The sequence below is a fragment of the Herpailurus yagouaroundi genome, unplaced genomic scaffold (genome assembly GCF_014898765.1).
Source record: "Herpailurus yagouaroundi ecotype Mexico unplaced genomic scaffold, PumYag 187, whole genome shotgun sequence".
Taxonomy (NCBI): domain Eukaryota; kingdom Metazoa; phylum Chordata; class Mammalia; order Carnivora; family Felidae; genus Herpailurus; species Herpailurus yagouaroundi.
Window position 1 is genome coordinate 1,673,220 of NW_024412418.1, and position 14,827 is coordinate 1,688,046.

Below are 14,827 nucleotides of genomic sequence, written 5' to 3' on the forward strand. Positions count from 1 at the left end.
GAAAATGGCCATCCTAATCTACTACAGGTTTTTTGCTCTTTAGTTACGATGAGGCTTAGATGAAACATAGACAAAACAGGTCATTTTAAGCTGATGGCAACTTAACTTTAATGGCATACCAAAGCTCCCCCCATTAACTGCCTTTACACTTTTGATGTCACAATTTACCTTCTTGACATGCTGTATTCATTAATAAGTTATTGTGGCTATTGTGATTTTTAACACTATTTTTCTTAACATTTATACTATAGTTATTAGGTGGCTAACATGCCAACCCGTTACAGAATCAGTCTTCTAACCCCGAAGGCACATTGACCTTTACCAGTGTGTTGTGTACTTCCATGTCCTTAACTAACATCTTTTTATTCCAGCCCGAAGGTCTGCTTTCAGAGATTCTTGCCGGGCAGGTCTAATGGTGATCAACTCCTTCAGCTTTTGTTTGTCTGGAAAGATCTGTATTTCAGCTTCATGTCTGAAATAACTTTGCTATATACAGTGTTCTTGGGGGGCAATTTTTTTCTTTCAGCACTTTGAATATGTCATTCCACTATCTCTTGGACTGTAGGGTTTCTGTGGAGAAATCTATTAGCCTGATGGTTGTGTAGGGTTTCTTTGTAGGGTGGGCTTCCTGCTGGGGTCCTAAAAGCAGTCAGCAGGAACTACATCCCTTTCATGTTCTCTGGTACTCTTATCTGGCTCTTTCTGGATCTCCTCCATACTCCCAGTCATGGAGCCACAAAACTCAGGGTGCTACCAGAGACAGCCAAGTTTCTCCAGCAGTGAGCTGCACAGCTGTGGCAGCTGGGAATTCACACGTTGCTCTCACTTGTCCCTGAGAGAGGTCACCGCCAACCACTTCAGCCCCCATGCTGTGGCTCCTCAAGGAAAGGGCACCACCGGAAGTTCCTCTAACACTCTCCAATGTGTCCAAACTTGGCATTTGTTTTGGTTTTGCTTTGTTCAGAGTGCTAGAGTCTTTCCTTGGCAAGATTGGACTTCTACAAAGTCTCTCTTGCCTATGAGTGTCTGCCCAGGTGAGCCCTCTCCTGGTTTTCCCCTACTGGAGGCCAACGGGTCTGGGACCAGGTAGCAAGCTCCCACGGGTTCTGCAGCCCTCCTGACATCTGTCTGCCTGACTCCAGATGCACAAGTCATCAAAACTCTTCCTAGGTCCCTTGGTGTTTGGCACTGAACCCCATAGCTCTTGTAGAGGTGCTTTTGTTCACAGATGGAAGAGTCAATGTTTAGTAAGGGGAACAAAGAAGAGAGATATCTTATGCTTCGTGATGTTGGTGTCATTTCAATGCTCCAAGTTTTCCACATCAGGAACAAATGAACAATCACTTAGAAGATGGCAGAACTCATCTATTCCACACGTCTCATTACCAAGAGAGGTGGCAGAACCAAGTGGAAACAACATGGCTATTAAATCAAGCTGGCTTGGGTTTAAATCCCAACTCTGGAAATCTACTGGCTAAATGGCCTTCGGTGAATTATTTTTATACTTGTTGTGTAAAGAACCTTACAGATTTTAAAGAGAGATATTATTTACCTCTCAGTGTGTTTTAGGGATTAAAGTGAACTAAAACAAGGCTTCCAGCAGAAGGCTAGAGACCTAGTGGAAATTCAATTAACTTTTGCTTTATTCTCGTGGGAGTTAGAATTCCAGTTCAGCTTTTTGAAATTTAGTTGATTTCCTATGGTAACTTCCCTGCTAAGGATATTGTTCCTCTTTGTTCTAATAGTGTCTCTATTCACCCAAATGAATCTTTCTTTTTCTCTCTCCCTATTTGAATATAAACTTCTGAAGGACAGGATTTGTAGCATATTTCTTACCTTCTGTGACAGAGTAAAGTATCTGGAATTCAACATGAGATCAGCCATCATTCTGTTCTATTGTCATATCCATAGAATCCCATTAGATAAAATATCTATGTTATTTACAAGTGGCAAAAATGTGGCCAGAGGCTGGAAGTGATAGTTGTCTATCCTACGATACTTGTTTCTTGAAACAAAAAAATATTGAAAACTACTACACCATGTAAAAGATGTTCCTAACTTTCTTACATAGACTAATTGCCAACACTCCTTCTGACTGGCCTAAATCTTTCCTTGTGACCAAGTCCTTACAGAAGCATGGGCCAGAATCCAACCCAAAATGTTATCTGAGGCCACCAAAGAACAAGAACAGGAAATGAGCTGTTCTATCCGGGCACCTTTTTGCCACAGCTGAATGTTAGAGCCTAGAATCTCCCTTGATTATCCATCCCTCTCTTCCCTGTGTTTGTTTCAGATTGAGACTTTTGCACTGTTTTCCTAGGAGTTCGTTCCTAATAGGTTAATAGTATGTGTTAAGATATTTCTCATCACCCAAGAGAAATGTTTTTATAAGTTGCCCTCCCAAGGCTCATCTGAAAGCATTTTTTTCTCTGTAGCGTCTCCCCACCTACTTCTCTGATGGTTTAGGGCTAAGACAATATCATCCTGTAATGTACATTTCATGCATTTCAATTTAGTTAGAAATATTCTATGTGAAGACTGCTAATAATTACCTTCCCTGGTCTCTTCCAGGATCCCATACCTACTTTCTCCCACTAGAAGTGACAAGGTACAGGTGAATTTTGTGAAGGGCTTCTGAGAAGTTGGGATGGTGTGTCTCTTTTTGGGTTCAAGATTAGGCATCAATCTTTATGAATGCAGTATATCCTATTCACCATTCCAGGCACTTGGCTACATGATCTTTGGGCATGCATAATGAATTTGAAATAGTTATATTTCATATACCCATTTAAGAAATAAGAAAAATAACCTAAGATAAAATTGCCCAAGGTCAGAGAGTTGGTATCTAATGCAGCTACTGCAATTTGCTTCTGATTGTATTATATTCCCAAGTTCACATTCTAAACAATTCCTGTTCCTCGATATCATTCACCAAAACCCTAGGCAGGGCATCCCAGAGAGAAGCTGTTTGAGAGACATAAATTGAGCCCACTTGACTGTTTGTGGAGTGAGTAGAGGTCTTCCGGGGGGGGGGGGGGGGGAATACTCATGAAACATAGCAATTATCAATGGACTTTCACACTCTTGCATATATAAATTCACCTCAACACTCTACATAAATCTGAAATTATGGATACAGTACCTTATTTTATCAGTGTTTTTTGTAGGTAAACCCAACCCTCATAGAATTGAATAATTTGGGAAATTTTATTTCTAAGACAATTTTCAGAAAGAAACCTTAGGTGAGCTTTTTGTCAGAAGAGTTGAGAACAAATATTATTGTTGCAGACACCTTGCTAGGACACACGTTAAATAGCATCAGATAGCACTGATTGCTTCTGCCATCCCAACTACAAACTTAATAATTGTGATTTTCCAAAAGCACATAAATATCAGTTAGAAATCTTTTGTCACCTTTTCAACAATTTTCTGTTCATTTTAGATGGAGAGCCCGAAGTCCACAAAGGGAAAAGACTGTTCCCAGTTCACATTGCATAGCAAATAAATAAGAGTCAGGACAAACTTGTAACATGAGATTCATTTTTTTTTAATGCTTATCTTTCAGAGAGAGAGAGACAGAGTGTGAGCGGGGCAGGGGCAGAGAGAGAAGGAGACACAGAATTTGAAGCAGGCTCCAAGCTCTGAGCTGTCAGCACAGAGCCCGATGCAGGGATCGATCTTATGAACTGCCAGATCATGACCTGAACCAAAGTTGGATGCCTAACCGACTGAGCCACCGAGGTGCCCCAAAATGAGGTTCATGATAACAATTTCTTTAGCCCTTTATCCCACCATTTATTGACAAGACATGGCTGACAATTGTTCTTACAACTGTTTTCTGTCCATAGGGTTATTTATAGATTGTTCCATTTGATAAAACATTGATTAAAAAAAGAGGACTCCACATCCTATTCTTGGTCCCAGGCAACTGAATTGGTGCTTTGATTCTCTGTCATCCTTGGTCAGACCCTCACCCTCAAACACAAACACAAACACAGATAAGAAGTCAACTGAAATTATTTCAATTTATTGCACAAATACTAGTAATTGAGGATACATCAGGAAGATCACAAGTACACTAACAATTATTGATCACATACCACATCACAGGGTGAAGTGGTTATGAAGCAAAAAATGAAGGCTGGATGAACAGGTGTGCATTAGGCAGTCTTCATGGAGTAGATGACCTTCAAGTTGAAATTCTTAGAAAGATAATTTGAAGCAATGAATGTGTGAAGAAGGCCAGTTGTGTGCTCAGGGTATGCCTGAAGTGGGCATATGATAAAAGGCAGGCAGGGGGCAGGACAACTATCAGAATGATCTTGAGACAAAAATTGTGTCATATACACAGGAAATATATAGTCAATAACAAGGTTAAAATATGAATTGAGTTAGAGAAAGAATGATAATGTACAATTGTAAAGGATCCATTTCTCTTTTTTTGCGTTTTTTTTTTTTTTGCATTTTTAAAGTTTATTTTCATTTATTTTGAGAAATAGAGAGCAAACAGGGGCAGGGCAGAGAGAGAGAGAGAGAGAGAGAGAGAGAGAATCACAAGCAGGCTCCACACTGTCAGCACAGAGCCTGACACAGAGTTTGAACTCACGAACCATGAGATCATGACCTGAGTCAAAATCAAGAGTCAGATGCTTAACTGAGTGAGCCACTCAGGCGCCCCGGACTGAGTCCATTTCTAGGGGTCCTGGTAGACCAGGCTTTGGAGTTTGGATGGGAATATATATGCCATGGAAGCGATGTGATCAAGAATGGTGATACAATGTAACGAGCAACACAGTGAAAGGGTATATTTTCATGTTGCTATCAAATTTTGAGGAACACAATTTTATTTCAGAAAAATGAAAGTAGAAAACCTGAGGTTCTAAGGCTAGATTAAGCATACCAAGTGTGTGGTTATGTGATCACTTTTATGGCCTGGGGAAATTAATCTCTCCTTGTCAGTTTTTAATTTTGGCAAAGTATATAAAACATAATTATTTTATTAATGACTTGTGAATAATGCCCCAAGATGACTCTTCAGACCCTCCACAGGACTCGTCTGCTTAAGCTAAAGATGTGAATTATTTTTTCCTCCTCTTACTAACAAAAACATCCACAGCAATGTAATCATTTTGCTTATTTTTCTTTGTGATTTTTGATTCGCAATCTATTCTCTTCTCATATCACATATACCTGCATTGTCTCTTCCTAAATGCTTCTGCAGATGTTCTATTCACTTACCACCAGCCCCTGGTTCAAATTTCTCTGCACCTCTGGCATTCATTCACCATTGCTACTTGCTCTCCCCATCTCTGTGCCTCACCTGGAGGCAGACTTCTCTCTTGCCTACCACACCCAGGACAAGACATCTCTTGTAGACTTCTCTCTCACCCTGCCAGCAGATGCTGTCTGAGCTGGTGAGTTATTCTCTCTTTATCTGACCTCTCTCTACTTTGAACTATCTGCTGTCTACTGTTCCACAATGCACTTTTCTGACTAATTCTTGTACCTTCTACCCTAGAATTTTGTCCTTCCCATCACCCCTGTGATTATAGGCATGTGAAAGTTAACTTGGCTTCCCTTTTATCTCAAAATAATTCCCCCAGAGTATTAATCTGCTTCATTAATGATCTCTCCAATAATGACACCAAATTTCATTTTGACCAAAACTCTGTATTAGATGCCATCAGGCTCTCTCTACTGCATTTCTTTTTTGTCTCCTAAAAATAAAATCTTAAGACTGAGCTTAATTTAGGTCTATAGGTGCTCCTCCCTCATCAATGCATACTTTTTTGTGTGTGAGAGGGAGAGAGAGAGAGAGAAAGCATAAGTGGGGGAGGGGCAGAGGGCAAGGGAGAGAGAATTCTAAGCAAGCTCCACCAGTGAGGAGCCCAACTCGTGGCTCAATCTCACAACCATGAGATCATGACTTGAGCCAAAATCAAAAGTCAAACACTTAACTGACTAAGCCACCCAGGCACCCCTCATCAATTCATATTTCTGACTTCCTACATCAGATTCATCAGTTCATATTTCTGACAATCCATGTTTCACACACACTTACCAGGTATTCTCCTTTGACCTTAGACCCAGTGACGGAATGTGTTTATCAACCAATCGCTTATCAAATCTTGTCTTTTAATTCAACTTGTTAACAACGTCTACCAATTTCTCTTTCACTCCATGTTTTAGGTATGACCATTTCTCTCCATCCCCACTGACTCCACTTAATCTCAAGTCCTCATTCATTTATTCTTCTTCCATTTCAAATTCCTCATTAAATGATCTTTCCATTTATGGTTTTCCTGTTTTTTTACCCCTCCATATCACCAGATACTGAGTAACCTAGTAAAACTCCCCACTGCTCACTCATCATTCTGCAAACATTATTGAACAAAATTGTGTCAGTGAATGTGAAATATGAATGATTCAGAAAATATACAGATTTTTGTGAGACTTTGTGTCTTTGAAAAAAATGTATGATCATTAAGGGGATGTAAAGTATTTGCATATGGAGGGGCACCTGGGTGGTGGCTCAGTCGGTTAAGCATCTGACTCTTGATTTCTGCTCAGGTTCATGAGTTTGAGCCCCATGTTGGGCTCTGTGCTGACAATGCAGAGCCTGCCTGGAATTCTCTCTCTCCCTCTGTCTATACTCCTTCCACTCTCTCTCTCTCTCACTCCCTCTCTCCCCAAAATAAATAACCATTAAAAATATTTGCATGTGGAAGTTATATATAGTGTAAGGTGTGTGTGTGTGTGAGTATTTGGTTTGAAAAAAAATTATCATTTAGAGAAAAGAACAATTTTGACTGGAAAACCTTAAAGAATGAGGAGGGACTTAAAGTAGGGATTGAAGAAAGAAGAAATTCAAGCAAGCACAGAAGAGATGACAGAACATTTCAAGTTGGGGTGCTGATGCGAGATGGTCAAACACAGTGTATTTAAGAGAGAAAATTGAAGTGGAATTAGAGAGTGGGGCCATTTGAGTTAGTTTTAAGTGTGTGTGTGTGTGTGTGTGTGTGTGTGTGTGTGTGTGTGTTCCCACAATAGACCTTTAATCCTGGCAGGTAAGTTATTCTTAATGTCTTAATTTTACATATGAGAAAAACCAGATTAAGTAAAAAAAAAAATTAAATAACTTCCCACAACCCACTCAACTAATAAGCAATAAGCCTGGGATTCCAATGCGTTTTCTAAGATCTGTGATCCTTCTAACATTCCATGTTGGACTCTCCACATAAGATCAAACATAAGCAGGAAGCATCCATTGCTAAGCTGATGTGATAAACATCCACCAAAATGATTAATAGAATAGAATTCTTTTCAAATTTCCATCTGACTATACTCCTATTGCTAATTATCTGCCAATTGGCCTCCTTCTCACCTCCAAATTCACCTTAAAGTAATTTCTTTCTTCTTCGCAACTCAACCTGGCACCTGACCCAGTGGTATATCTTCTCAGAATGTTCCCCCATCCACTCCACAAATACACTTTGAGCTCCCATGATATAGGAAACTGGGAAACATGAAGTGAAAGAGACAAGTGTGGAAAACTTAGAACACTTATTTGGTCCTCAGTATACATTTGCTGAATGGGCTTTGTCCTTTAGGTGCTTACAGTCCAGTAGGGGGACATATATCACGCACATCTGTAGCCCTTACGAACTCTGAAAAGGGCTAAGAACCAAACATGACCGAACTGTCAAAGTTTAACTCATCTCTCAACCAGACTTCCTCTTGTTTCCTCTATTTGCACCATTATAGGCACAGAGTAAATGCTAACTGATTATTTGTTGACTTCCCACAAAAGTAGGTACGAGACAGCAATAGAAAACAAGAAAAATAGGAGTCAATCATATCTAAAAATGGGTGAGGCAGGGGGAGTCTAGGTGAGCAGAAACAACAGATAGAGTATTACCATCTGGAGAATAAATCTTAATGTAAAACTGGCAGACCATAGAGAGAATTGAAATTTTGTCGGTAGCCCCTTAAACAAAGATCTTGGTTTTTTCTAGACCTTTTGCTGTGAGTCAGAATGTTCTGAACACATAATTCTTATGAATCAGCGGGAGAAGATGTCTCCCCTTTGTCTTCCAACTCACTGTAAATTGGCGAATATATGTTTAATTCTTCATAAAGACGATCTTCTGGAATCTGATGAGGGAAAAATGATTTAATATTAATCACCAGGAATTTTCCACCACTAGACGACTTGTTCGAGAGATCTATCGCATCTCTTTTGACTTTCTGAGTGTCACTCTCTTTCTCATTACACTGTAATTATTACTTCCATCTCCAATAAACCAAGCCAGACTGGCTGGCCAAGTGGGCCCAGGAGAAATTACATCAGTCAATAACAAGCTGGTGAGACTACTGTGTCTGAACTTTGGTGTATCTGCTGTCTTATTTATCTTTGGAGGCAAGTGATCAAAACAAAAAAAGGCCACCAGACTTGAATGCTTTGGCAAATGGACAGATGAAGGGAGTGTGTATCATCTGGAAGATTTGAGTCAGTGCTTGTGCAAGTATTGGTGAGTCCTTTTCGTACATCAAAGGTATAATGGATGGGTAAGGCAAGCAGAAATGTAGTTGGTAATCATGAATTAGGAAGGAAAGAAAATTGAGCCTTCAGAGCAAGTAAGAAGTTGAAAGCCAAGAAAAAAGAGAGAGTAGGAACACATATGAGGGACCTATTCTGGAAGAGAAAATAAGCCCAGATACCTGGGAGGTTCCATCACATGCTACTTTCACATTTGTCTCTCATGCTCAACCGACAGCCTTTTCTAGAATTATGAAAACTCTACTTTCCTCATGCTCAGTCATGAGGATATACCCAGAGATTGGGGCTTTTACAAGTGGAAAAATGTGATTTAAAATACGAGATTTGGGAACCAAAATACTGAAACATGAAGAAATAATTTTCTAGAAGAAATGTTCCCAGAGATCCAGTCCGTACTTTTAAGATGAAGCTCAAATTCTTCAGTTTGTCATTCAGGATTATCAGGCCTCTACCTACCTTCTTTTCCTGGAATACTTCTCCAAGGCCATAGATCATGAGTGACACAGCACTACAAAACCCCAGGACGGTGAGAAACAGGATCATTGCCACGATCTCCTGTTGAACAATAACCAACAAGACAAGTGGAGTCACAAGGTAGGTGCCCTGAAAATGTGCTCCATTATAGCAGCCCCTGATTTCATCACCCCCTCAACGTGATCAGTCCCAATGAAGTGACATACACATGGGGACACCACACGATGGTCGTCCAGGCAGGTGACTCCAACCTCACAGAATTCAGCTGGGAAGGGGTCGGCAGCCAGCATCTCCATACATGCACCCCCAGAACACTACCCCAGAGGTTACAGCAGAGGATGGGGTTCACGGAAAAGGGAAAGAGAGCTCTTACTTGGATTGGGAGTCAGAATCTTAGCACTTCCACGAGAAATACATACGGTGGAAAACCAAGCCACAAAGCAGACATCTCCACCAGCTTCCTGGCAGTTGTAGATATGAGGCCAGCAACTCGTCAAGTTGATGGTCAGGATGAAGATTCCTATTCCTGCAACGATGCTGCTGACGGTGTTTGCTCCCAGGCTTCCCCACACCTGATGATGAAGGACAACACTCAGACCTGGGCCTCCATCTGCCAGCGCATTCAGTAGACCTCCCTGCATTCTGACGGCTGGTTGCATCCAGTAAATTCTGCCTTGGTTCCAAATGTAAATTGAAAAAGGAAATCTTGGCAGTGTACTCATTGTTTACTAAGCATCTATAACCTTCTTGCTAGGACTGTAGTCAGGAAGGCCCTTGTGGACACACATCATCTCTCCTCAAGCAGTCTCCTTAATCAGAAACAAATCAGGGGCTCCTGGGTGGCTCAGTCAGTTAAGCCCCCGACTTCAGCTCAGGTCACGATCTTGCAGTTCGTGAGTTCGAGCCCTGCGTCGGGCTCTGTGTTGACGGCTCAGAGTCAGGAGCCTGCTTCCGATTCTGTGTCTCCCTCCCTCTCGGCCCCTCCCCTGTTCACTCTCTGTCTCTTAATAACAAATAAACGTTAAAAAAAAAAAAAAGGAAATAAAAAAAAAAAGAAACAAATCATCCATTTGATCATATGACTGTACTCACAAGGACAAGGCCCAGTGGGCAGATATTTCTTAAAACAAGTGTCAAGGTACTGATGCTTTACTGTCTTTTTAAGAAGACGATTGATATTGTAATGGTTATATTTTTAATGATTATATCCAACACAAAGTAGATTGGATAAAAAAAAAAAACCACATCCACATTCACTCACTATAGGGGAGATGATGGCACATCTCCCTCAAGACTCCTAAAATTCCATTTTTCTTATTTTCTCACGGATGGATAAAGACAGAATTGCAACTCACCAGATATATGGCATATTTCTTTTCAGACAGAATTGGAAAAAATCCGGAAATAGCAAACTGTTCAAAAGGAAGGAAAGGAGAAATAAAGTGAGTCTCTGTCTGTCTTTACTTCCCCTTTCTCCCCTATCCTCCAAATGTAAGGTTAAGTTGTGGGTACTCTATAAAGCTATGTATTAATATTTCCCATAAGCTCATCATTTTTGTCCTATAGGGTGCTTCTCAAAATTAAGTGTGCATATGAATCATGTGACAGTCTTGTTAAAATACAGATTATTATTTTTTAATGTTTATTTCTGAGAGAGAGAAAGAGCAGGGAAGGGGCAAAGAGAGGGGGACAGAGGATCTGAAGTGGGTTCTGTGCTAACAATGGGACTCTAACCCATGGACCACGAGATTATGACCTGAGGCGAAGTTGGACACTTAACTGACTGAGCCACCCAGGCATTCCCAGATTACTTTTTTTAATTGAAGTATATGTGACACACACACAATGATACATTAGTTTCAGGCATACAACATAGTGATTCGACAAGTCAATCCATTACGCTCTGGTCACCACAGGGATAGCTACCATCTGTCCCCGTACAACGCTATTACAATACCACTGACTATACTCCCTGTGCTGTGCCTTTTATTCCACGACTGATTCCTTCCATAACTGGAAGTCTTTATTGCTCACTCCCTTTCACTCATTTTGACCATCCTCCAACACCCCTCCCCTCTGGCAACCTCCAGTTTGTTGTCCGTATTTATGGGTCTGTTGCAAAATGCAGATTTTTATCCAGTAGGTCCTGGAGGGGGCGTGAGATTCTTCATTTCTACCAGGCTCCCGAGTGATGCTGATCCTGACAATCCATGAGTTACTGTTGGAGTAGCAAGGTCCAGCAGACCTGGTACATGACTGTTGTAAAATGGCTCTCATTTTGTTGTAATTGTTTGTATGAGCATCTTGTGTGTTAGAGTGTCAGCCCCTTTGGGCAAGAAGCGTGTGTTTGTGGCATGCATATCTTGGGTCTCACATAGGTCATGTAGACATAAAGTAATTATGAAGATGTACATGGGTAAAGATTTCTTGAAAATATAAGTCAATAGCACAAATTCAAAACAATTTCAAAGGTTCAGAGTGTATGATGGGTAGAGAGACACCTAATAAGCGAAGTGTATGGAATGAAGGACAGTAGAGAGACGTGTCAAATAAAATATGGCAAAGTTTCAAAAAGAGTCATGAACGGATACCTGGGTGGCTCAGTCAGTTGAGCTGACTCTTGATGTTGGCTCAGGTCATGCATGATCCCAGGGTCATGAGCATGGAGCCTGCTTCAGATTCTCTCTCTTACTCTCTCTGTCCCTCTCCCCCACTTGTGCTATCTCTAAATAAATAAATAAATATTTTTTTTAAAAGGAGATACAATGAGAAAGCACCTAAAAGAGTTTCCAGGAATAGTATGAGTTTATCAGATGCAGATGCCCTTGGCCTTGTTTGACCTTGTCCTCCTCACCTCCTCAGTCTCTTCCTCCTGCCGTCATGAAGATAACTTGACTGACAAATAGTGTGAGGGATATTTTCCTGGAATTGGATTCTGAACGTTTATTTATTTATTTTGATGTTGATCTCTATTTTTGGGAGAGAGAGGAGATAAGAGGGAAAGATGCAGAGAGAGATTGGGAGACACAATCTGAATCAGGCTCCAGGCTCAGAGGTGTCTACGCAGAGCCCGATGCAGGGCTCAAACCCAGGAACCATGAGATCACGAGCTGAGCTGAAATCGTACGCTTAACCAACTGAGTCACCCAGGCGCCCCTGGATTCTGAAAGTTTCGATTTATTTTTTATTAGCTAAATGTCCCTTGGGCAATTCATTTCACTTTTATTAATCTCAGGTTTCTCATCTGATAAAAGAGTACTAATGTGCTTACCCCAAGTGCTTTGTAAACTGCAATATATATATATATATATATATATATATATATATATATATACTCTAAATACTAGAATAAATAGTTGGTTAGATCTGATGTGGGCAAGAGAAAAGCTACATGCAGTGTTATCTCAGAGGCAATTGTAGATGTTTACTCACAAACATTGCTCCCCAGAATGGGTAGCCTGCTTTAAATGATGAAAAAAGATCTTCCTTAAATTCGGAAACATTGATCGCAGAGTAGACGATTATTCCAAAACAAAGACATATCAAAGCAATCAGAATTTGTGTTACCTGTAGAAAAAGATGCATATGTTTTGTAAAATAAGAAGGTATTTTCAAGACTGCATCAAAGTCCTTATGATGAAGGCCAAACATGAGAAATTGCTTGGGTGTCTTAAGCCATCCTGAGACAGAATTCAAATGCAATATTTTCTAGAATCATCAGGCCCCTCTAAGAATGGATACAGGCATGATCTGATGCAGGGATGGCCAATGCATTTCTCATGTGCCTTTATTTACATAGTCATGGTAGACATCAATAATTGTTCTTTCCATCGAGGTGCAGACAACAATTATTAATTTGATATTCGTGATATTAACCCACCAGCAACTGACCAGTGTTGGCAGATCCTCTTTGCCATTCTTCTCCTAGTCTTCATGAGGAAATGCTTCTCTCTACTCAACGGGGCCCCATGTTGCCTCCTCATCTACCAGATTTTTCATGCCTCATGAATCCAAGTGGGGAAACTGTTCATACACCCAAATACTCTGGCTCAGAGTAGAGCCAGTTCTACTCTGGTTGATGTGGGAAGATGCTCACTCACCCCCAGGAATTCCAGCTCCCTCCTCAAAAACCTCAGCCAGGTACGGCTTGGTGGGGCTGAGGCAGCCTCCTCCCGTAAGGCGTTATCATGGAGAGATACTTCCGAAAGTTCGATCTGGGGCACGCTGTATAGTTTAAGCAGAAATTCAGCCGTGAGAAAATTCTCTCTCTGTGAAGTTCTCAACTGACAGGAATGGGGGGGGGAGGCGGGGATTGACTATTTTCTCAAAAACAATCTTTCAGTGAAAGTCTTCATTATAATGTATAAGAAACTGAGTCAAAGTTAGTGGCCAAGATCACTGTCTGACTAGTGATTAGATGAACAAAATGGAACAAAAAATGAGCCAAGTCTTCTTATTCTTGGTGTGGGGTCACTACCAAGTTCTTTCTCAGTGATCTACACTGATAAATAAACATAAAAGCAAACAGACGCGTTTACCTGTGTCTCTCAGTCTTTTTAACCCAGAAATGGACCTGAATATATTTTGCCAATGACACACTCACGTTCATGTGCACAAAGGAATGGCTTTTAAGGCTTGGTTAAATCTCTATTCTTGTTTTCAGCCTCAGAGGAGGCTAACCAGAGCTACTGTCTTTTCTAAAACTTTGGAATATACTTAACATTTTGCAATAATATTCAGTCCAATATTGATTCCCAAAGCTCTGTCATCAGCCTCTCCTAAAATCTTTAAAAGGAAAGTCTTAATAACATGCCCATCTTCAGTATTCAAAGGAAAACTGAATTGTGCACCTTCCCCGCCACCCCCTGTTTTCTCTCTAAACAGTGGGACAGGATTCCGTGGAAGGAGATTCACAAAGATTAAACCAGGGATGAGCCCAGGGTTGTTTTGAAAACCTTCTCTCCCTGAACACACCTCAGACGCAGAGGCAAGAAACCTCAATCTTCGTTAGTACGAAACTCCCCTACCTCAACCCCACAATATAAGGTCCTTCTGTGAGGAAGTTCACATTATTCCCAGTTCCCAAGCTGAATGAAAACCTTCCTCCCCATCACCCAGAGAGAACGAACTACTGGCAAAGTATAGCAGATAGCTTCTTTATACTCGATGTATTCATTAAACCAGATGGGTCTGTGCCTAAATCCATGAATTGGCGTCTCCCCGGCACTGTCACTATCACTGGCCCACTGGGAACAGAAAGAAAACAGTAGCCTGTACCTACCTGGAGGGGCTTTGTGACATTGGGAAAGCAAGACCTGCCCTGCTACTACTTTCTGTGTCCATTTTTTCACGAGCTGAGCGAGCGACCCGTGAAGAATGCTGTTACGATGAGCCTTGGTGGGCTTCCTCTCGCCGTGTGCTCCAGATGGTCAGTGAGGATGGGTTGTCTCATGACCTTGATGACTATCTTCATACTCAAGGCATGTGTCCCACAGATAAGCTTCCCAGCTGATAAAGAGCAGTAGGTTTGTTTGTGGTTTTGTTATATCGAAGAACAAAACTGAGGGACTGAACAGGGACAAGTATGGAATGAGGAAATTTGAGACTCCTGGAGAATAGACCCGCCTGCGACCCGGACCATTTACAGAACCAGAAAGAACAAAAAAACAAAAAACAGTTGAGTGGAGACTGAGGAGGTGAGAGAGAACTGCAGGACAGAAAGAGATGTTCTTCTCTTCTGGAGCTTTTTTTTTTTTTTTTTTTTTTTTTTTTTTTTAAAGTTTTTTTTTTTTT

At 40.9% G+C, this 14,827-nt stretch overlaps 1 protein-coding gene across 1 annotated transcript in view; it reads right to left on the reverse strand.

Moving 5' to 3' along the window:
- Window positions 1–7,002: 7,002 nt before the first annotated feature.
- Window positions 7,003–14,827, reverse strand: part of LOC121043364 (high affinity immunoglobulin epsilon receptor subunit beta) — a 9,749-nt gene continuing 1,924 nt past the window's right edge. The window contains exons 2-8 of the mRNA XM_040495033.1: window positions 14,316–14,542; window positions 13,135–13,258; window positions 12,467–12,601; window positions 10,390–10,446; window positions 9,454–9,606; window positions 9,017–9,115; window positions 7,003–8,154 (exon numbers count right to left, since the gene is read on the reverse strand). Of these exons, the coding sequence (XP_040350967.1) occupies window positions 8,056–8,154; window positions 9,017–9,115; window positions 9,454–9,606; window positions 10,390–10,446; window positions 12,467–12,601; window positions 13,135–13,258; window positions 14,316–14,377 (729 nt within the window). The 5' untranslated portion in view covers window positions 14,378–14,542 and the 3' untranslated portion in view covers window positions 7,003–8,055. The remainder of the gene's footprint in view (window positions 8,155–9,016; window positions 9,116–9,453; window positions 9,607–10,389; window positions 10,447–12,466; window positions 12,602–13,134; window positions 13,259–14,315; window positions 14,543–14,827) is intronic.